Here is a 24,501-nt window from a genome sequence, read left to right on the forward strand (position 1 = left end):
ACAGTATAACATCCACCATCTTTAACTGCATACTCAAACTTGCAACTCTTTCAGAAAATCACACGTGCAAAGAAGGGGAGTTTAGGTGTACCTCAGGGATGTGTGTCCGTTACTCTTGGGTCTGTGATGGCTATAATGACTGCAAAGACTGGTCTGATGAGGAAAACTGCACATGTGAGTAGACACACTTTTTCCTAACTGATCATTTTCTATTGTATTACCTTTCAGCTGATCATTAGTATCTGATGACAATTCAAGATTTTTTTGTGAAGTTAAGTATCACTGAAAAAATTCAACCATAGTTTTAGTCATAGCTTATATTTATGATAGTAACATTTAGATTCTTAAGCTGACATGGGCAAGAGAACTTCACAAGGACTTAAAAAGTCGGGGGAAACACTGGTGTGTGTCACCTCAGCTGTCCTGTTTCACAATTTAAAAACGTGGTACTGCAGATGTGTCTTTTCACTAAGCCAAGTGTAGAATTTTATACAAGACCATATTTATAACTGCCCTGTGTCCTGGAGAAGGCTTTTACTTGCTTGTCTGATTGGCATTGTTTTATATGTCACCTTGATAGGGATTGCTATTATCATATGCTGTGGTACAGTTCATATCTTTAGCACTGTGACAGATGTTTTGTGAAAAATGTTAACAGATCAATTATTTCCCCTCATTGTAGTGCGGTATCAAACATGTGAGCCTTCTAGCTTTCAGTGCCACAATGGACATTGTATTCCACAGCGTTGGGTGTGTGATGGTGATGAAGACTGCCAAGATGGATCTGATGAGGACCAAAAAGAGTGTGGTAAGAAACTTTTTGAGATCAGAAATAACTGCAAGATGAATTAGCTGCAGATACTTAATTCACTCCATATCACCTTTGTTTGTCAGTCTGACTTAATTACTGAAAGAGAGAGAGATGGCGTATCTGATATAGTATAATTGTGGTAAGTACTGATCATCTTCAGGAAAGGCCACTAAAAGTGAAATTACAGTGTTTGGTTTATCCACCTTCTACATTCTGTGTCTTGGCTGGATTTTTCCAGTAATGTCGGTCTTCCAGCAAGAAGTGAAGGACCATCCCTTTTCTGTAGTTAGAAATGTGTTGATGTACATGGTGTCAGACTGCCATCTGTATCCAGGTATGTTGTGTGATGTATTAATTTCTTCTTTCCGTATGAATACAATTTTTCCCAGAATTTCACTTTGTACTAATTCATTTCTTTAGTGGCTTATACTAATTTTCATATTTTATGCAGTGAGTTTTCTTTATTGAATTATTTTCAATTCAGCATTTTTCTTCAAGAAACTCAAGTCTTCTCCATGACTTTGAAGGAGGTGCAGATGTGGCATGGTCTGGTTCAGCATGCAGTTTCATCTGCAGTGCCAGCTGGCAGTTGTGTCAGCATTGATATAAACTTTCCCAAGCTTCATCTCATTCCCTTGCTCACAACATTATCACTCAGATCTTGTTTGCTGCTCATCAAATGCACAAGTTGTGGCATTTCATAAGGTGTTTTTTTTTTCTTTTTTTATGTTGTCTTCAGCTCTTTTGAGTTAGCAACTTCTTTCTGGAATCGATTTTCAGGTTTTGTGCGAGATTATTCCCTTTCCCTTTTTTCATGTATTTCCTGCTTAGATTTTGATAATTTGGTCAGTGCTGCAGTATCCTTAGCTATGTTATATCCTGCACAGGTTGTAACAGTCTGCTAGCTTCCAAAGCTTAAGTGCTTTAGAAAGTCATTGTATGGCACCAAGCCCGTAAAAAATTTCCACCCAGCAAACAGCTGTTTTTGTGGGCGTTCAGGGATTGACGGTTGGCTAGTGTTTCTGCATTGCTAGACAGATAAGTTCCCTTCTGGGTAAAATATTTCCACATTTTATTAACAGAAACATTATTTTCTGTGAAATACTTTATTTCTTGCTAGCAATTTTGTTTATTGGACTGTCACAAGACTTTTCAGTCAGTTAAAAGTCTGTGGATGTGCTTGTTACTTAAAACTTGTTAAAAAAAAGTGTAGTTTTTTTTTGTTTTATATGGTGAAAACTATTTTTAACATTTGTTTTGGGACTTGGGGTAAGTATATGTTGTGCCTTTCATGGCTGTTATGTTGAAAACACTAGTTTTTTTAAGACATACCTATTTTTGCAACTCTTGCTGTCTGTGATGCATTAATTTTAGGCTTCTATATGTACTTTACAATGGAACAACTTACTGGTTCCTTGGTCTTTACTTTCCCCAGCCACAAACAGAAGAAATTTTCTAGACAGCCTCTGTCCCTTCAGCAGGCTGTGCATTTGCCTCCATTGCAGATGAATGACTCTGCTGTGGCCATTTCTGGTTCCTCACATCATTCATCTTCTTCCTAGGTTTCTTCTCATATAGTCCCTTCAGTTATCATGGACCTGGGGTTAGACACGTCGTCTGCAACTTAGCAGGTAGAGGAGAGCCACTGCTGTTGGTTTTGGAGGAAAGATTTGGGAATGCCTGTCTGCCTAGCTGGACTAGGGTACCTGTTCCCTGGATGAAACTGCTTGTATGGAAATTCCTGTTAAAAAAGTAGAAAGTTAAATGTCTGTTTTCCTCTGTCTCAGTTACCTTAGACAATGGTGATTTATTGGGCTTAGCTTAGGCTGTTGACCACTCCCGTTCTGATTTTACTGGTAAAAGCAAAAGGAATTGTTCATTTTTGGAATATTCCCAGTATAATGAACAGGGAAATTATCTTGAAGGAATAACTTCTATTTTTTTTCCTCAGGTGACTGATTCTGATTCTGTGGAGTGTTTCTTTTGATGATCTCTTGCACAGCTTTTCTTTTTCCGAAACCATGTCTAGGATGAACCAATTGTTTTAGTCAGAGCATAATGACATCCCAGTGATTTTGAAAAAAAATGTTATGATTTATTATAACTGGAATTTCCTCAACCCACTACTGCACTTCTAGTTTTGGAGGATGTTTTCACTACAGCCTGTAGTATGTTTGAAAGCCAGTCTGCAGCCCCTAAGAAGACAGACAAATTTTTTTTTATTTTCTTATCCCATATATGGATTTTCAGTGAAACATTCAAAAAGTCTTATTTAACTCCCTAAATGATTTTTTTTCTGGAGTGTCTCTTAGATACCCCAGTTCAAATAGCTTTTCTTCCATAAGAAAAAGAGGATCTATTCCTGAATTTTTCCACTCAGTCCAAGACTTCAGCAAGTCAGTTTCTCAGGATACTAGGATCCGTGACATCTTTGCTTCTTCTCATTCCTTTAATCACATTCTACATGTGCAAGATATAGTGGTACCTAAAATCTTTTCTTTTGTCTTTTGTTGTATCCCATTCTGGAAAGCTGTTTCATTCAGCTGTACTTTTAATATTTCTCTCCTCATTTCTGTCCAAAGCTATATACATATTGACAAGTAAGACTTCCCTCTTCAAATGTTTCTCCACTCTATGTGGTATCACTCGTGCCTTGATCATTCATTCTGTAATCCCTATGACATTGTAGTCTGTTGCTTATAGGTTCTGCTACAAAACTTGCCATTTCAATTTTTGTACTTTTTACAATTACTTTCCCCTACCTTTTGTTCCATTTTTATTCCGTTTTGTCAGTTTCTTTCCTCACCTCTGCTTTTCTTCCAGTAAATCTGTGATGTGTTACATTTCCCGTGTTAGCCAGTCCTTCCACCCCATACCCCCACTGCTTTGTACTTTATTCCTATTATATCAATATATTGCCTGAGGAAATGGGAGCTTATTTGCTCACCTTCCATCTCCTCTTTTTACCTAGTTTTAATTCTACCCTAACCTTCTTTTCCATTTCCCTTTATTTTAATATAGAATCCTTTCCAGATATTCTTTTCTGTCTTAAGTCAGTCTTCTTGGCCCATGATCCTTGTTTTGTTATGTTTGCTGTATGACATTACCTGTTGTGTTCCTCTGCCTCTTCACATCTCTCTGTCCTAATTTCTCCTACCCTCGTCCATGGTGTGTAAATGTCTTGGTACATACCCAGTGCACAAAACATAAAAGTTACACATTTTTCTCATTGCTGTAGAGGTGCTATCATGTTTCTTCTTTCTGTTCTGCTTGAGTGCGTTATCTGAAGTGGCTACTACTTTGCTGCTTAAAGGGATAAGGCTTCATTTTTGAGGTTGTTTCTCTTTCTTGTTTTATGTTATTGTTACACTGCTGTAATAAAATTACTAAGTTTGCCACAGAATCCTCTTATAGATCACATCACTGCCTAGCTCTAAGACAACTGTCTTGGCTAGAACTTCCAAATCTACTAGCCTAGCCTACAACCAACTGACCAAGGCCCACCAACTACTTTGTCAACCAGGAAAGACTGCTTGCTGCCGTTCTTAACCTCCTCCAGTCTCACTCTTCCAGTCGATTCTCACGTTCCAATAACAAATCCTTACTAAAGGTATTTAAAGCTAAGAACTCTGCTGGAGAATCTCTGTACTCGTATTGCATAGCAAAACTTTGGAATCCCCCCCCCAAAAAAAAGAAACCTTAAAACTGTCACCATCACTTCAAAATTCAGAGAGACCCTCAAAACACATCTAACCAAAACATGGATATGCTCGTGCACTAAACCAGGCTAAGAAAAACATTCTAATAGCTCTCCTCCCATGAAAACTAGTACATCACTACTGTATAACTATGAAGCTCTGAACATTCCACTCTGTGTTTTCACCCACTGAAAAATGTCTCTAGGATTTGAAATACAATGCAAAGTAAATCTAATGCAAGTATTTTTTTCTTATTGTATATGTTTATGGAATGTAGATAGTATTCATATTCAGTGGAGTTATTTTTTTTAATCCCTGCTTTTTGTGTCTGTAATGAATCTGACTACACTGCTGTGTATACATTTCTCTGTGATATCAAATGCATTACTGCGGGATATATTGTAAATGTATATTGTCAAAATGTACTAAGGGGGAATGTACAGTATTGTGAATTTGTATGTTACTTTCTAATGAGCTTTTCTGCCCGGGCCTCTGCTGAAAAAAAAAACTGTGTCCAGTCAGACTTTCCTGGTAAACAAATGTAAAATAAATAAATAAAATAAAACGACTTAACTGTTGTTTGACTTAATATTCAAATTAACACATAATTTTATTTTTTTGTATTCATTCCCCTCATCAAAGGGCCTGTTAACCAAGTTATTCACTGATTTTTCAGTTACCACCCTCATATTCTGTGGCATTCTGGCAGCCATTCTCTGAGGTATGGTTTCTGCCACACAGTTTAGTTCAAGTTAGGAGGTGATACAATGACTTGTAGTTTCAACTTCTTATCACATCCCCTCTTCATTTAATCGTGTGTACTTCTGGTTATCTCAACCATGTGAAGTCCATTTCCCCCACTTCGTGTCTTATCCGAATCCCATTAATATTCTTAAACAGTTACCACCTCTCACTTCCTCCAGTATCAATGAATGAGTCAAGGGGGGGAAGGAAGGCAAGCAGGATGGATATTTTATCCTCTCACTAGTTGATGAGCAGTATCTAGGTCATTTGTTTGAGCTGCATCTGCTTCCCCTTCCATCTCTGTTTCTCTTCCACTAGTATGTCTGCCTTCCTTTATTCAGTTTACCTTTTTCTTCATTTTCTACTGTCACTTAAACAGGATGAAGTAGGCTGTTTTCTTTCTATGATTGCCTCTCCAGTTACTGTGTCTACTTGCTTCCTCCTGAGGAATTCCTGGGCCTCCTTTGGGTCTGTGAATATCCTGGACTTACCCTGTATGAAAATGCAGAGAGTCACTGGGCAGTGTAGTTTCCATCTCGCACCCTTTTCTCACAAATCCTTGTCATGTAAGAAGAGTCCTGGTCTATGAATATCTGCAGTTCTCCTACTTTTATTTTATCCCTAGGCTTCCATATCTCTCTCTCAAGACTCTGTTTTCACTCTAAGATCTGAAGTTGCAGTATGATGGAATGGGCTGTTCAGGCATCTTCACCTCCTATTCTCCATGCCATTGTGTGTCCTCTCCATTTCCATTTCTGTTAATGGAATACCAGTCCATTTCTCCAATTGCTCACCCATGAACTTAATCCAGTCCACTCCTTCCTGTCTTTCTCATATGCCAGCCTAATGTTTTTGCATCTGGATCTGTCTTTCAGGTCAATGGTTTTGACTTCCAGACAAGCCTCTGAATTGGCCGTGCTTTTAAGCTTTTCATTGTCATTCAGTAACTCTTGGATCACTACAACATGTTCATAAAGCCCATCTACTACTTCTGCCAGTTTTTGTTAATGCACTTCAAAATTATCCAACAAAGTATTCTTTACTTTCTTAACTCTGTCCATATCACTTCCAGCACTGTGCATTGCTGTTTCCCAGTTTCTGCTTCTTTCCTGGGGTTTACTTTCTTTTTCTTTGATTTCCTTGATCCTTTCCTGCTCATTGGTGGCAGTTTTATCCTGGTCATTCCACTGTGCACTCTTTTTGCCTGTTTATCTCATTACTATATTTTCTTTACATTCTAAATAGTTTGGTGGAGCATTGCAGGTTTGCTTGTTATTAGCACAGTGCCATACCAGAAGTCTTGTCCAGTCTATTTCAACTATTTCTGGCAGAACAACAAACAGTTTGCATTTTTAAGTTATATGTAATGGGATTGATGCTTTGCAGTTCTTCCATTTATACTTCCTGATCATCTCAGTATCCCAAATCCAGTCTCTGGTTTAAGTCAAAAATGTTTCTAATTTTTCTAGTCTGTTCCGGGGCTGTTTACTGTCAGTCAGTTATTTTCATTTGTAACAGTGGAACAGATTTCAATAACAATGTCCCGTTATCAGCTTTGTCACTGCTAGGAGACTGACAATTCCCCTTTAACTTTCTGACTGTACAGTTCATTCACTTTTTTAATTTCCTTCTTTAGCCTTTTTTCCATCCAGAAATGTATTTAATCCTAGAGGAGAAATATTCTGAAGGCAACTAGATATTTACCTATTTATTTATTTGTTATTTGTTAGCAACTTGTTAAATAGGTAAGTGAGCTGGTGTACTGACCCTTTTCAGTTCCAACCTGGGAAAGTTGGAAAAAAATTCAAGACAAGTAAACAAAGCAGTGGGAGAATTTGCAGTGATAAAAATGTGATATAAATCATTTCAGTAATATAACACAATATGAGCACTTATACAAATATGTGATCACATGCAACAAATGCAGTAAGAGCTCAAAAAACATAAAAAGTGTACATAGTCTTAACAGTGTAAGGTTAAGTGTCGAACCAAATTACATGAGGCTAGTTACAAGTGTAACATTTTTTGTAAACTAGACAGCATCACTAAAGAGATTACACTTTCCTTTGTTTTTTAAGTATTCCATTAATGCATTTTTAAGGTTTGTAAGGTTTTGATTTAACAATCGCTTGGGAAGTTGTTCTAAAGTACAAGACCTACTGTGGAGAAAACCCTTTCCCATATAACTGTTTAGGGAGCCACCTACTCCCCTATTTGTGAGAAGTCATTTTAGTGAATTGCATTAACCTGAGTGTAAGATGACATGGAGAAAGTCTACTCTTCTTGTAATAGCTAACCATTTGACCTGTTCTAAGAGATTGTAGTTGTGCATATTTCTATCAGGTAGTAAAGCAAATCCAAATATTTTATTTTCTAGGGTTTGTAATTTGTGTCTGTTGAGGGAAGACTGTAAGCAGAGTAGTTACTAGTTTTGGAATCACTACATTTTTGGCTGTAGCGTGTTGAGCTGAAAGAAACAGCAAGTGGGAGATTGGATGGCAGAGTTTAATTTACAACAATATATGTTATCTGTGTGAATTGAAAAAGAGAGTGAGGGTTCTAGTGCAAGTCATAAATACTTTTGTTGTTTAACATTTGTAACACAGTTACAGTTACATTTTTAGTAGTATTGGAGGGCATGTAGCCAGTCTTTGAGGGTAAACAAAGATCATTACATTAATCTTATTGGCATTCAGTAGAATTTTGGGTACTTGCGTATTAATGCAACAAGTTGGCATACTTTGGAGATGGAATTGGTAGTTTACAGAAAACAAACATGGGTGCTTCTAAATACCTTAGATGTTTCCCTTGTATGCAGTGCGTAACACAACCTATTTTTAAGTATTGCATTTAAAAATTTTATTCACATATATCAGCCTTAAAGTGTATTTCCAGAATTCGCCTTTTTTCTTATGAAACCTTTAACTGGCAGGAATTCATTCACTATGGAGACACCAATTCAGTCTTACTGTTTTCACTTTCATTGACAAATGATTCATCATGTGAAGATTGATAGATAAGGTGAAGGGTAAGGTGCATGTTTTTATTAAGCTTCTCTGTCGTACTTGTGTTATGTTCTGTAACTGTCATACACTATTACCTTTATAACTTCAGGTGTACCTTGCAACCACTGTTCTGTGAGTTTGTACGATTCTGCTTGTCAGCCATCAGTGTCAGCGTCCCTGCTCAAGAATCAGGGACAAAGCCAAAAAGTAATGTAGGGTAAAGGGCCAAAATCAGGACATTTTTAAAATATTACTCGGATGTAGTTTAAAAAAAGCAAAAATAAAAAATGAGAAAAAGAAACAGTAGCACGATTAGTTGCATCAGTTTTCGCCAACCTGGTTACGTTAATATGCAAGTACCGAATTTTGTAGCTGTGTAACCATGTATATAATATGAAGAAACTTCCCTGCATTTTACTTTGTAATATTTCATGGGCTTTGAATTCTTAAGATGAGGATGTCATCAGTGTACATTATCAGTTTCAGATCAGGGAGGTGTAAAGTGAATTTGTTTGTAACTGACAAAAGAAAGGGGTCCCTATGGCACACCTTTAAGTATTCCATTTTCTCTGAATGTGTCATTTGAATATACTTGAAAAGGTTTATCTCTTAGATAATTTTACATCCATTTAATTGTGTTTTCCTTAAAGTTAATTTTTTACAGTTTATATAATCGATTGTTATGGCTGACTGTCTGAAAAGCCCAAGTCATGTCAATAAAGGTCCTAGCAGAGAATAGCCCATTGTTTTTATTGTTGTATAATGTTGGCAGTAGCAGTGGTAGTACTAGATGAGTTTCTAAAACTATGCTAGTGGTCACAGACTAGGGTAGTCCGCACTTATGTGTGGTAAGCGTTGTCTGTAGAGCAGGTTTTCAAAGATTTTTTAATATGCCATACATTATAAATGGGTATGAAGACTTTTAGATCTGTTTTAGGGAAGACTTTGGGAAGGGGAGTGACTGTTGCATGTTTAAAAGCTAAGGGAACTTTACTTGTAGTGAGTAACAAACTGAAAATGTGTGAGAGATTTAACAGTTTTTTTTTCTGCTGAGAGCTTAAGGAAGGTTGGATTTTGCTGATAAATTTTTGAGTTAGACAATTTACTTTAAGTAACAACTTTGTTTGCTTCACTATTATAACACTGAAATGAAAGGGGGCAGCATGTTCTGCAAGAGGGTTCAACTGAGGAAGGTTGATTTTGAGGAAGAGGTGCTGCAGGTGTGTGAGGAATGAGTTGGTAATGTCTCTTACTGTGGGAAGAGGAGAATTTTTTGTATTGGTTGGGAAGCTCAGTAATGTGGGAATGATTATTAGCTGATCCAGTTACAAAGTCAGTAATGTGGCTAATCAGTTGTTATCCTTCGTTCCAGAGTAATTGTGACGTAGCCATACAAGTTTGCTGCCTTTGTCTTTGATGACTTTGAAGTTATTAGTGACTATTCTGGTTATTTATTTATTTATTTTTTGTTCTAAGAATGTTTGGTGTAACTGAACTTTATTGGAATCAGATTTCCACGCATACCAAGTGACACTCCTTTGCTTAATTTCTTTGCTTAATATTGTCTGTAAGCCATGGTCTTTTCTGAGCTCTTAAACATCTGTGACTGGAGGGGAGTAAAGGCATTTTCAGATGTTAGTGTAAATACGATGTGTAACAAGGGGGTCTGTATTATAATCTCAAAGGTTTAATGCTTCGAATCACTAAAGATCGAACTTTAGTGATTGAAACATTAAACCATCGAAATTGTAATACACCCTGTAAAAAAAAAAAATTTAAAGGATGTTTAGGCAGGGGCAAGCCCCCTGCACCCCCCACACCTCCTGCTACTTAAATATACCAACTCCGAGATTGCACTTTAACGAAGTATGGTGCGGAAAGGGAAGATTTCCCATTCCTACACTGTAGCATGATCTTGGAGTTGATATATTTAAGTAGCGGGGTTTGTGGGGTTGCAGGGGGGCTTGCCCCCCCCCCTGCTTAAACCTGTTAGGGTAAGTATTTGATGTTTAATTTTTTTTTTTATTTTCGAAGTTACGGAACTTCGATAATATGGTGTCGATCATATTATATTTGATGATGTTAAGTTGTCAATCTCGCCTTCATTCTTGCTGGATGGATTCGGAGCCGATCCTCGTCTCCGACTCGGCACTTGCTTTAGCTTGAGAACTCCTTTTACCAGCTCGAGGCAACCCTATATCCCATGATGCAAGGCGGAACTACCTCAGATCTCGTTTGCCGCTTAGCGAAAGAGGTCTCCTTTGCCAGCTGAGGTAAGTAATTTTTTGTCAAAAGAGAAAAAGCTTAGTTAGGGATTTATTTCCCCCTTGTTTCCACTTTCATAGTCTGTAGTGTGTTTACAGCCCACCCTATTCCCTTGGTAATTGTATAAAAGTTTAGTTAGGCCTAGACCCCATTGGTTAATCCCTTCCTGTGTGTGTGTGTTAGGGGATTAATTGTGTGTGTTTGTTGGGGTTTGTGTGTGACTTCTTCCTTAGAAAAATGTCAAAGGAAGGCAAGGTCTCAGGCTTCAAGAAGTGTGACTCGTGCTGTCAGAAAATGTCTCTGACAGACGGTCACACTTCTTGTGTTTACTGCCTGGGGCCTTTGCACCTGCAGGACTCCTGTGCTTTGTGTCACTCTTTTAGCCAGAGAGTCCTGCAGGAACGGAGGAATAAGTTAATCCTCCGTGGCTTACTTAAGCCAGAAGGTTCTCCCTGTAAAACAGGGTCTGGTAAACCTTCTAAGCCACCGAAGGTTCAGGCTACAGTATCCAAGCCTCCTCCGGTGGCTCCGCCCGTGAGCCGAGATCGCTCCGCTGGAACCGATCTATCTACTTCCAAAGTAGTGGGTTCGGCACCGATCGGTTCCGACACCCGGTCTACTGTGGCCTTGTCGGCTCCGGCTGGAGCAGACACCTTATCCAGCATCGGAGCTGAGAAACCTTCGGCTCCATCTGGAATTCAGGGGACTTCGGCTCCGATGACTTCGTCCCGAAAGAGATCTCGGTCCCCTTTGTTGCAGAGTATCCACTCGGCTCCGGGGTCTCCTCTTTTGTCGGAGCGGAGCCATCGGAGCCGATCTTCGAGATCTTCCAGGCTGTCTGACCACGACTTAGAGAGGGTGGTAAGCAGGCTGTTGAAGTCGCAGGCACTGGCCCAAATGCTCCATAGCCCGTCCAAGCAGACTTCGGCTATTGTTTCACCCCTTGAACTTCCTCCTCCGACTCCACACCAGAGTTCGGAGCCGGAGCTTCTCGGGACAGCGACTGTTTCGGTGCCGGAGCCGATACATCCTTCGGCTCCAATCTCCTCCTTGAGGCCTTCCTTGGAGGGATCCAGTCATCGGGTTTCCCTTGTCGGCTCCGAGGGGGCTAGTGGCATCGGGCCCTTGTCCGACCCCACTCTCCCTCTCGGGGCTTCGGCTTTGGTAAGCTCAGCACCGACATCGGCCTCGGAGCCTTCCCTCTCAGTGGAGCCGGGAATTCCTGTATCCTCGGATCTGGGATATTTCGGCCTCCCGGGGAGGGGAGCCTTTGAGGTGATGAGGAGTGTCCTGGCTACTGAGCCAGGTCAACGGTCCATCCCTCTAGCTCCTCCCTCTTCGGTGCCTGTAGACACCTCTTGCCAGCCTCTTGCTCTCAGGCCCAGGGATCCATCGCCCCAGGTTTCCCCATTGGGAATTTCTTCCTCTTCCGGTTTCTCCTGATCCGCAGGTGAACCCCTCGGAAGAGAACGGTAAGAGGAAACACACAGACTCCCGAGTCTACTACATCTGATACCGACTTAGATGAGTCGGAGGGTTCCCACGATCCTCTGAGGATGTCTCCTTTTCAGACATCCTTGAGCTCCTCAAACAGAGGGGGAATTGGCCATCCATTGATCCCTCCGAGGACGAGTCGGTATACCTGGAGGCTTTTGGATCCCGACCCTCCACCTCCTGGGTGTCTCGCCTTCACCCACTTATGCAGGTAGTGGCTCGAAGGCGTGGCTCCAGATTCTGTGGAACCTGTCCCCAGGAGACCATCCAAGTTTATCACGGCCCCTACGGACAAACACTTTCTTTCCAAGGGCGTCTCTGTGGATGCTATGGTTGTGGCGGCGGCCACTAAGAAGGAACTGGCAGATCCTTCAGTACCTGTCCATCCTCCTAACAAGGATTCTAGGACCATGGACAGGTATGGAAAGCGGATGATGTTCTTCATCCCACATTGCTGCAGTCCTAACACTTGGGTAGTCCGCTGTCCCAGTCGGCCCGAATACCAAAGTATAAGGCTGACGTCGGTCAAGGCGCATTTGTCTGACATCAGGACGTCAGGGTACAAATGCGCATGACCGACGTCATATCCTCAGTCTTTTTTGCCGCATGGTCCGATGCAGAAGCAGTTTTGCGAGTGCAGGTTGGCGTTCTGAAATTTTCTGAAGTCGGAGTTTCAGACCGAATCAAAGTTGGCTAAGTACCCCGTTGGGGAATATTTTGTTTTTTCTTGCCTCAGTATTTAACCGGATGTCAGAAAAAGTGAATAACTGTATTTCTTGTGGGAAACAGATACCTCATAGGGATTACCATACCTTGTGTATACCTTGCTTAGGGCCTGAGCACGACGTTGTTGGCTGTCGCTCTTGTGCTAGATTTAACAAACGCACTATTAAGAGAAGATTAGATTGTGCCAGGTTAGTTTTTGGGAAGCGTTGTAATTACAACATGCCGTCGGATGCTCCGACGCCCGCTTCGTCTAAAAAGCGCAAGGACAAAGCAGCAAAGCCTAGGTTGGAAGAACCGTCTGTCCCGGACGTCGGTTCTTTAGAGGGCTCGGTGGAGCCGGTGGTTCTACCATTAGTTCCTTTGGATTCTCAGGGAGAGACTTTACTGTTACAAGATGTGTCCTCTCAGGAGGTAGGCCAGGCTGAAGGGGCTTCTCAGGTAGCTGTTCTCCCTCCCTTCCTAAGGAGGTTAGGCCCTCCCTTCTGTTTCCAAGGCTTCTTCTAGAGGCAGGCCAGGGTTAAGTTCAGTGGGGGTCTCCCCTAGTTCTTCAGGGTCTCTGCCTAAGAAACATATGCTTAAAATGGCAGAAGATTTGATTACTATGATTAGAGGTTCTATGCCCCCCCCTGATAAGAGGCCTAGGGTGGAACCTGAGCTTGTGAGTTTTGAGCAGTGTTCGGAGGCTTCTGAGTCTTCGGCTGAAGACTTGCAGGAGTATCCTCCTTATTCTGATTCTGATGTGGATGATTCTACTCCTTCGGCTTCTCCTCCTGAGGATTTTTCTTTTTCAGAGACTCTTCATTCCATGAGGGAGCATTTTAAATGGGAAGGTCAAGATTTCTCTGATTCCAGGAAAAGGCTTAGGGAATTTTTGTTTCTACCCCAGCATAGGCCTTTGGCTATACCTCCTGTTCTGGATGTGGTAGAAGATGTTTTTGCAAAGGCTTCCCTGAACCCTGATTCTTTGCCTCCTGCCCCAGTTAAACCGGACAGGTATTATAGGGTGCCTGAAGCTCATAAGTATCTTTTTAAGAGTCCTAGGGCAGACCCAGAAACTGTTTCTTAGGGCCCTAAAGGTGTTAAGGCTTCTGTTGTTAAAAATCCTGTTCCTTCTGATAAAGAGGCTAGGGCTTTGGATAGATGGGGAAAGAAGGTGTATACTTCTTCCACTTTATCCATGAGGGCTTTGAATTGCCAGTTTCACATGTTGAAATACCAAAATTATCTCCTTACACAATTGAAGTCTAAGGTAGATGCTCTGGCGGAAGGTATTGAGTGTAAAGAGTTGCAGGATTTAGTTCATGTTTCTGAACAGGTGGGTAAGCATTCCTTGCAATGTGGTTTTGATGCTGTACAGGCCTCTTCGAGGGTGGCAGCCACTGGTTCTGTTCTTCGCAGGCACGCCTGGCTGAGGGATCAGAATTTGGCTGAGCATGTAAAGACAAGGATTTTAGATGCTCCTTTACAATATGATGTGTTATTTGGTTCGCCTGTGGAAGCAGTGTTAAAGAAAATGGAGGACAAGGCTAAGTCTATGCAGACTGTTAAAGATTTTTTGCAGGTTCAGCCTCCCAAGTTTAGTAGAAATTGGCCTACTAAGGGGTGGACATATCCTTCTTATGATTCTCAGTCTAGGGGTAGATCTAGACGTGGTAGGGGCAGAGCTCAAGGTTCTTTTAGGCCTAGAACAGGGAGTTCACCTGCCCAGTCTTCTGGTGAGGGCAGGGGTCAGTCCTTTCGTAAGCAGACCCAATGACCTGCCTTTTCAGCTGCCAGAGCCTTCTCGTCTGGCAGCACCTTTGGGAGGAAGGATGGCACTTTTCAAAGAAAATTGGAGTGTTATTACCCAAGACAGATGGGTATTGGATATCGTTCACCACGGTTACAGGTTTTATTTCCATACCTTGCCTCCTTTCAAAGGCATGCCAGACATTCCTCCTATAAAAAGAAAAGAGGCTCACAAGCAAATTTCTCTGTTACTCCAGATAGGGGCCATTCAGCCGGTTCCTGTGCCAGAAAGGGGCCTAGGATTTTATTCTTGCCTGTTCCTAGTACCAAAAAAGGGGAACACGTGGAGACCAATTTTGGATTTGTCTATCCTCAACACTTATCTGGACATTCCCAAGTTCAAAATGTTAACGTTACAACAGCTTTTACCTCTGCTGGGCAAAGATCACTGGATGGTAACTTTAGATCTCAAGGAGGCTTACCTTCATGTGCCTATCAGACTCAGTTGCAGGAAGTATCTGCGTTTCCGAGCTGGGAATTCCCATTATCAGTTCTCTGCATTGCCCTTTGGCTTATCTACTGCGCCCAGAGTATTCACAAAAGTTCTGGCTCCAGTCATAGCTTTCTTCAGGCTAAAAGGAATACAAATCTATCCTTACTTGGACGACTGTCTGATTCTGGCTCAAGAAAGGGACGAGCTTCTTCAGCATCTGGAATATGTGATAGCAGTGCTAAGATGCCTGGGGTATTCTGTGAACGAAATAAAGTCCAGTCTAGTACCCTCTCAAGACATGTGCTTTCTGGGTGTGAGACTGAATACAGCAGCCCAGATGGCCTTTTTAACCCCGGACAAACAAAAGAATCTTTCCCTTTACTTTCATCAACTATCTCTTCAGTCCGGGCTGACTGCAAGGACAGTCCTTCAAGCCTTAGGGTTCATGGCATCTTGTATTCTGGTGCTTCCCAATGCCAAACTGCATATGAGGAAGCTGCAATGGTATCTAAAAATGTATGGACACAGCACTGCCAGGATTTGGACACTGTCATTCCAATAATACCTTGCATTCAAAAGGAATTTTTGTGGTGGGCTCAGGAATGTCACCTAAACAAGGGCTCTCTGTGACCCGGCCAGAGGCGAGTCAGATTCTAACGACAGATGCCTCAGACATAGCTTGGGGAGCTCATCTGAATGGAAAGTGGATACAAGACAAGTGGCCTGCCAGACTACAGCATCTACATATCAACATGAAGGAGATGTTAGCAGTCCAGTTTGCATTAATGGCTTTCAAGGAGTTACTTCTTCCAGGGCAGGTGTTGATTCTAACAGACAACACAACTGTCATGTGGTACATCAACAAGCAAGGGGAACACATTCTTATCCTCTATGCAGGCAAGCAATGATTTTGTGGGAGACTGCGCTCAGCCTGCAGCTAAATCTTCAGGCACGGTTTCTGCCAGGAGCACAGAACTCCTTAGCAGATGTGTTAAGCAGGCAAATCATGGATCCCCACGAGTGGAAACTGGATCTTCATGTATTTCAAAATTGACAGTGTCATGGGGAACTCCAGACATAGATCTGTTCGCTTCTCCACTAAACCACCAGCTGCCAAAGTTTTGCATGAAAAGGTTTCATCACACAGCTTGGAAAGTGGATGCTCTTTCGTTCAGTTGGGAAAATCTTCATGTGTATGCCTTTCCACCTCTGCCTCTCCTCCCAAAGGTACTCCTAAAGGTCAGACAAGACAAGCCAAGGATGATTTTGATAGCTCCAGATTGGCCTCGCAACACTGGTACCCATTACTGAGGAATCTGGTAAGGAAGCCTCCATGGCCTTTACCTTTAATTCCACACCTTTTGTCTCAGAGGGACGGTCATCTACTCAATGTCAAGCTTCACTCTCTTCATCTAACAGCCTGGCATATTCTGTTTTGAACCACAGCAGGTCTCAACTTCCTCAACAAGTTTTGAATGTGATTATGGAAGCCAGAAGACCTAGTACACGTAAAGTGTATGCAGAAAAATGGAAGAGATTTTTATTTTGGAGGGCAGCAAAGGATTTGGATGTTTCTGAACCTAATTTGAGTGTGGCTCTTCAATATCTTACTGAGTTATTGGACAAAGGTTTGTCTTTCTCTTCCATTAAGATTCATGCTGCAGCAATTTCAGCTCACTATGATTGTGACCCACCATTGTTTTCTCATCCTTTGTTCAAGCAATTTCTTAGAGGGGCAAAGAATATAAGACCCCCACATAGAGCTCCTACTCCTGCTTGGGATCTCAATTTTGTGTTGGAGAAACTTACTCTACAACCTTTTGAGCCTGCGGCTACTGCTGAATTGAAATACTTGTCATGGAAGACTGCTTTTTTGTTGGCCATTACTTCTGCAAGAAGGGTTTCTGAATTGCAGGCCCTTATGGCGGTTGAGCCTTTTTTGATTTTCCATAAGGATAGGGTAGCATTACGTACTAATCCTTCCTTTATGCCTAAGGTGGTTTCTAGTGTGGCTTTAAACCAAACTATTCATTTGCCTACTTTTTATGCAGATCCCCAAAATAGGGGGGAAAAGATTTTGCACACTTTAGATGTCCACAGGCAGTTGCGTTATTATTTAAGCAGGACTAGGGATTTTAGGCCGTCTCAGCAGTTGTTTGTTTCTTTTGCTTTGAGTTCTCAGGGCAAGCCTGTGTCAAAACAAACTATATCTAAGTGGATTGGGTTTTGCATTGCATTCTGTTATTCCCATCATGGCAAGGAGATTCCAGCTGGGATTAGGCCTCATTCCACTAGGGCTACTGCCACTTCAACAGCATTTCTAAGGGGGGTGGCAACTAAGGATATTTTGAGGCAGCTACTTGGAGTTCAGTGCATACTTTCTCCAAGCATTACCACCTTCCTCTCTATTCTAAATCCAGGGCTGGTTTTGCCACTGCTGTGTTGCAGGGCATTTTGGCAGCTCCTGCTTCATTATAGTTTAGCCATCCTCCCTTACCTCTGCTTTGGGATTCTACCCAAGTGTTAGGACTGCAGCAATGTGGGATGAAGAACATAGTACAGTTTTGTACCTACCATAAATGTAGATGTTCGAAGATCCACATTGCTGCAGTCCAATTTACCCTCCCTCCTTCCCCTCTGTGTTTAGGGGTGGTTGTGTAGGTGGGGTTCTATTTTTGTAAATTTGTATATATTGTATGTACATTAGGTACAGGAGTGTTTGGTGTTTTTTGGTTTTGGCCTTATCTTTTTAGGGTCTTCTGACATCTGGGGCAAGAAAAGACTGAGGATATGACGTCGGTCATGCTCATTTGTACCCTGACGTCCTGATGTCAGACAAATGCGCCTTGACCGACGTCAGCCTTATACTTTGGTATTCGGGCCGACTGGGACAGCGGACTACCCAAGTGTTAGGACTGCAGCAATGTGGATCTTCGAACATCTACATTTATGGTAGGTACAAAACTGTACTTTTTCTTCAGCCACCTTTGCTATGTGTTCGCTGAACTACCTTTGTCACTTCACCAGGCTTCAAAGAGATATTCTCAAGGAACTGGGTGAAGTGGTCCAGGATCCTTCTGCTGCTGGGGCTCAAGAAAAGATTGCCTCACAGCTAGCAATCCTGAATTCCCTATCCAACTCCTCCATGCGGCTCATATCCTATGCGGCCGATGGAGCGAGCAGGGCCGCAGGCACAGGAGTTGCTCTTAGACGCCAAGCCTGGATGCGGCTTTGTAATTTTGCAGACCCCTTTAAGGCGTCCTTCACTAATACCCCCTTTGATGGTTCGGCTTTGTTCGGACCTCAGGTGAAGGATACCTTGACCAGGTGTGAGCAGGACGGTAAAACTCTTTCTGCCGTTGGAGTCCATTTTCCACCCTTCTAGACCATATCCCAAGGGTCAGAAGGGAGGGAAGATGTGGTTCCAAAGCCCAAGGAGCTACACTGGACACACGTGGTCAGTTTACCCCAGAGGCAGAGGGGTAACAATAATAGACGCCCTAGAGGCAGGGGGGGTCCTCAGAACCAGGGCAACAGGGAGTATCTTCCTGAGAAGCCCTTTCAGCATCCCTGAGGTGTTGCCCGACTGTCCACCCTTGGAGGCAGTCGGGGGAAGGATTTCGCTGTACCCAGTAGCCTGGCATTCCCTCTCACAAGATATGTGGGTACAGTCGATCATATCCGAGGGTTACAAAATTCCCTTCGAAAGGTATCCCGTACCTCAACAATCCCTTCCAGACATCTCACCCGGTCAAAGGGATTTGGCAGAACAGGAGGTTTCAAAGCTCCTAGGAAAAAGAGCCGTCCAGACTGTGCCGGCAGACCAGGTAGGATCCGCGTCTACTCGAGATTCTTTTTGGTCCCCAAAAGGACGGGAGATTGGAGACCAATATTAGACCTGAGCAGTCTAAACAGATTTGTCAAGAAGGCAAGATTCCGGATGGTCACGCTTCAGTCCATTCTGCCCTTTCTGGGCAAGGACAACTGGATGTGCTCTATAGACCTTCAGGACGCGTACTATCACATAAAGATTCACAGGCGCCCCAGAAGGTTTCTCCGCTTTCGGCTAGGGACCAGTCATTACCAATTCAGAGCCCTGCCCTTTGGCCTCACTTCAGCCCCCAGAGTGTTTACCAAATGCATGGCAGTGGTCACAGCTCATCTGAGCAAGGATTCCAGGTGTTTCCTTATTTGGACGACTGGCTCCTCTCCGCCACCACCAGGTGTCAGCTTCTTCAGACCAGAGACTACACTCTGCAGCTTTGCAGGAGTTTGGGAATTTCAGTAAATTTCGAAAAATCTTCTCTGCTGCCTTGCCAATCTATCACCTTTATAGGCGCAGAATTAAACACCGTCAAAATGTTAGCCAGACTAGCAGATCAAAGAATTCTGGACATCCAAAAATTCGTTCTGATTCTATTGCAGAGCAACAAGATCAAAGCCAGATTTATACTGAAGGTTCTAGGTCTTATGGCTGCGGCCATTGTTCTTCTACCACTGGCTCGCTTCCACATGCGTCTTCTGCAGTGGATGCTATTCACGCAGTGGTCGTACCACAGTCTCCCGATGAGGCACGAAATCTTAGTCACACAGTCGTGCAGAACTCATCTGAATTGGTGGATATCTTCTTCTCTTCTTCATCAGGGCCGACCCTTTGTTCCCCCTCCTCCAGTTGCCACAGTCACTACGGATGCCTCTCTGATCGGGTGGGGGGGGGCATTATCAGGGCAGGATGGTCCACGGGACGTGGCAACCCATAGAATACCATCTGCACATAAATGTCCTGGAGATGAGAGCAGTGCTTTTAACGTTGCAGGCCCTCAACGACTTTCTTCCCATGGGGACTATTGCAGTACAAACGGACAACATGTCCGTGGTCTGGTACATCAACAAGCAGGGCGGGACCAGGTCCTATCCGTTGTGTCGAGAAGCTCTCAGACTTTGGCAATGGGCAATCTCCTCTCATCGGTTTTTGATAGCAACGCACATCCCCGGCAGGTCCAACCTCTTGGCGGACAGGCTGAGCAGATCCATTCTGATGCCTCACGAGTGGTCTCTCAATCAATCTGTAGTGGATCAGATTTTTCTGAAGTGGGGCACTCCTTGTTGCGATCTTTTTGCTACTCCTCAAAACAACAAGTGCCCCGATTTTTTTCACCCTCTTTCCCCTTCCAGGCCAACCCCTGAGAGACTCTCTAACCCAGGATTGGCCCCGGGGACTTCTGTACGCTTTTCCTCCTTTTCCCTTGATTCCACTAGTCATTCAGAAAGCCACCGTTTTGAGGGCCAAGTTGATTCTCATTGCCCCTTATTGGCCTCGACAAATTTGGTTTCCGTCTCTGCATCGTCACCTTCTGGTGCAGCCCTGGCATCTGGACCCAGTTCCGGATCTCTTGATCCACCAGTCGGGTCAGCAGCACCGGGCCATTCATTCTCTCAACCTCACTGCTTGGTTGCTCCACTTCCTTCCCTAGCCAGGCTACCGATGATTTCTGACTCAGTCAGAGACATCTTAGTGTCTTCTTTAAAGTCGTCCACTAGGACTGTTTATGCTAGCAAGTGGCGGCGTTTTCTATTTGGGCAAATTCCAGGAATATTGATCCCTTTACTGCTCCTGTACATTCTGTTTTAGATTTCCTGGCGGAGGTTTTTCATTCAGGATCCTCGTCATCTACAGTTAAAGTACAACTGGCTGCTATTTCCAAGTATCATGTTGGCTTGCATGACAATAACATTATGTCTCATAGATTATGCAAGGCCTTTCTGAGAGGAGTTTTTCTCCTAAAGCCGCCTATAAAGCATCCTCCTCCGCAATGGGATCTAAACTTAATGTTGGCATCCTTGATACTACCTCCTTCGAACCGCCTGCTTCATGTTCTTTGAAGTTATTGACCTGGAAAACTATATTCTTACTGGCTGTCACTTCAGCAAGAAGGGTTTCCGAGATTCAAGCTCTCTGCATTCGTTCCCCTTACTTGGTTTTTCATAAGGACAGGGTATCATTAAGAACGAACCCGTCCTTTCTCCCCAAAGTTGTGTCTCAAACCAATATTAACCAATCTATAGATCTACCAGTCTTTTTCCCAAACTATTCCGACAGAGCTGAACAGAAGCTTCATTTTTTGGATGTCCATCGTCAGCTCAGGTACTATTTGCATAGAACTAAACAATTCAGGAAAACGGACCAATTATTTGTCTCCTATGCAGAAAACAGGATAGGTCTTCCAGTTTCTAAAGTGACCTTATCCAGATGGTTGACTTCCACCATTTCCTATGTGTACTCTCTCAGTGGCAAGCAGCTATCTTCTAAACCAAAAGCACATTCAACCAGGAGTCTATCCACTTCTGCAGCCTTTCAGGATAGACTACCCATTGATACCATTTGTGCAGCAGCTACTTGGGCCACGCCTCATACCTTTGTCTCTCATTACAAGTTGGACTTGGCCTCCAGAGATAGGGCCAGTTTTGGTTCCACAGTTCTCAAGAGTCTGTTCCATTGAGCCACCCGGGATACAGGTGCTAGAGACGCGGTCCCATCCAGCAAGAATGAAGGCGAGATTGACAACTTAACATTTAGAAGTTATGTACCTACCATAACGTTCCACGTTAGTTGTCTTCTCTTGCCTTCTTTCTTGCGTCCCTCCCTCCTTCCCCCTGGCCTGGACAGATCTTGAAGAGTTCCTATCAGGTTGTTTTCCTCCTGAGCCTTCATATGAGGACTCTTATTATGAACTTGTTTTCCTAATTATGTTAGGTTAGTCCTTAGTAGGGTAGGTTAGCTACCAAACGAGATCTGAGGTAGTTCCGCCTTGCATCATGGGATATAGGGTTGCCTCGAGCTGGTAAAAGGAGTTCTCAAGCTAAAGCAAGTGCCGAGTCGGAGCCGAGGATCGGCTCCGAACCCATCCAGCAAGAAAGAAGGCGAGAGAAGACAACTAACATGGAACGTTATGGTAGGTACATAACTTCTAATTCCGTAACTTCGAGATTATAATATAGACCTGTAACAAGGCATTGTCATGGTCATTTTGGGAGTAAAGTTGAGACCAATCAGTACAGTTCAGTAAGTTAAGGTTGAATAGCTTGCTTTGTGGATAACGTCTGCCTATATTTTTTTCTGGATGTTCTTTCCTTACTTTTAATGAGCAGGATAACAAAGCATGACAGTGGTTTCTTAGGGAATTGGACTGGACATCCACACATGTACATCTGTGGTTTATATTGGTTATTATGAAGTTTAGGGTGGAGTGGTAGTCTGTTTGCATATTAGATCTGCTAGGTAGCTGTTTTATCTGCTGAAGACTATGGGTGTGAAGCATCCTGTTAAGCTGTTTTTTATTAGCGCCTAGAGCATTTAATGTTAAAGTCAGGTAAGATAATACAGTTCATGTAGATGCTGTTGGGGAACATGTTAAGTAAACATTCCTGTACAATAGATATGGATGAGGGAGGGTGTATATAAATAAATTGAACAAATCTGAAGGTGATTTTGTCCACCAATAGTGATGCGAGCTGTGATCCCGTTAGGGCTGCTATCATTAGGGGTACATAATGCCCCGTTTGATATTATTTTAAGGGAAGATATATCCGTTTGAGTCTCACACCTGCCACTTGACATTCCCTTATTTCTGTGATAGATTTACTTTTCTGTTATCTGGTGTACAGCGTGTAATCATTTTTCACAAGTACTCTGGAGTCCGTACATTTTAATACTTTTAATTTCTGGCACAGTTTTGTCAGGACCAGCTTTTTCTGCTGGTTTGTTTACATCTTAGCTAATGTTAGTCTTAGCTGCTTTTGCATAGCCATGTTTTGAGCACACATATGATGTGCCCCCCTCAATTAACAAATCATGCTATTGTACACCAAGCTGAGTTGTTTATCTGTACATTCATAAAATTAGTGTAGGCTATTTCTTATGGTTTCTCTGATATAGCAAAAAATCTCAAGTTTTCTGTGCATCCTCTGTCCCCTAACTTGTCTATTTTTTGAAACAGCTGCTCTTGAAGAACCTCATGCACAACCAGTGTTTCCTTTATTCCAGCCTCTGATTTCTACAATTTTATCAATTTATCTGAATAGCTACTCAACCTTTTGTCATTTGGCTTTATATATTCCTCCAGTGTCGCTCTTATTTTAAACATCTCTGAGTGCATTTGATTTAGTTTTTCTTCTGAATTACTGAAAGCCATTTCCTGTAAAGCTGAAACTTGAACTGCTTTTTATTCAACAGCTGCAAGGTTCTCCCCGGTTAGAGCTTTTCTTTCTCATTTTCAGGTTTGTTTTGCTTACTTTCTCCAAATGTCTTGCTTGCTGGCATCTAAACTGTGTAATTACTAGCCTGTAACTGAATTTTGCTCAAATTGATATGTTCTAATGGCTTTTTAAACAATGTCTTAGTCTTCACACTGGAGGAGCTCTAGTTGACATATTTGTCATTGTATTGCCATCTTAGAAGTCCCTAAGGGTACGTTTTTCACATGGAGCTAATGTTTCAACCTGAAGGTCATCTAATGTAGAACTGAAACCACAGTCCTTGACTACACTAGACCTATCCTAGGGTACAAACATCTGTGCTACACAGCTTTATTAACATGGAATAACATCCAGCATAGTATCAGCGCCTGATAAAATTGACACTGTGTTTTCCTTTTCTAAACAATCCCTCCAGAATAGTATCTGAAGCTGTAGTATTTCTTTTTTTAATGCTACAGTTTTACAAACTGTTCACATAAAAGTTCATTGGCATCCTGTTGTACAATAGCTTAACTTTGACATTTGTGTTACTGACATTTATTTAAAAACTCCATGATGTTACGTAGTCCTATCTCGCCGTAATTCTTGCTGGATGGGTTCGGAGCCGATTCTCGGCTCCGACTCAGCCGATACTAAAGCTCGAGAGCTTTTACTGGCTCGAGGCTGACCCCTATCCCATGGTGCCTCATGGCAATTCCTCAGATCTCATTTGCCACAAAAACTTCGAGGTTGTCTCCTTACTGGCTCATTGGCCAAGTAGAAGATTTTTTGATAAATCTTGTATTTTGCGTCCTTTTTCTTCACTTCATACCTTTAATAGTTGTTAGTGTGATTGTTATTGAGTGCTTAATTCTCTATTCCACCTTTTTAGGATTCTACGGCCCATTTTAGTTAAGAGGGCCATAGTTGCCCGTTTAAATTAGAGGGTCTGTCCTCCCTGATTGCTAGTCTTTTCAAAAAAAAAAAAAACTTTCTTCTCTTCATAACTTTACTGTTAGTTATAGTCAGTTGTTGTTTTTGCAAAATTGTTGTTAGCCTTGTGTGTTTTCTTGTCAGCATGTCTAAAGAGAAAGACAGAGAACATGAGGAACACCATCAGTCAGGGTTCAAGAAATGTGACAGCTGTTCACAAAAGATGTCATTGACTGACAGTCACACTAGCTGTGTGTACTGTCTGGGAGAAGCTCACTTACAAGTACCCTGTCCCTTTTGCCATGCCTTCAGTACTAGGGTTCTTAATGAGAGGAATCGTAAAATGTGAAGTTGTTCAGTCTCGCCGTT

At 42.4% G+C, this 24,501-nt stretch overlaps 1 protein-coding gene across 1 annotated transcript in view; it reads left to right on the forward strand.

Moving 5' to 3' along the window:
• The window catches only part of SORL1 (sortilin related receptor 1), a 5,131,225-nt gene that overhangs the window by 3,024,370 nt on the left and 2,082,354 nt on the right, over positions 1-24,501 (forward strand). Inside the window, exons 25-26 of the mRNA XM_044081038.1 lie at positions 55-174; positions 683-808. Coding sequence (XP_043936973.1) covers positions 55-174; positions 683-808 — 246 coding nt within the window. The remainder of the gene's footprint in view (positions 1-54; positions 175-682; positions 809-24,501) is intronic.

Source organism: Protopterus annectens, chromosome 8.part0, assembly GCF_019279795.1.
Source record: "Protopterus annectens isolate FY-2018-M chromosome 8.part0, PAN1.0, whole genome shotgun sequence".
Taxonomy (NCBI): domain Eukaryota; kingdom Metazoa; phylum Chordata; order Ceratodontiformes; family Protopteridae; genus Protopterus; species Protopterus annectens.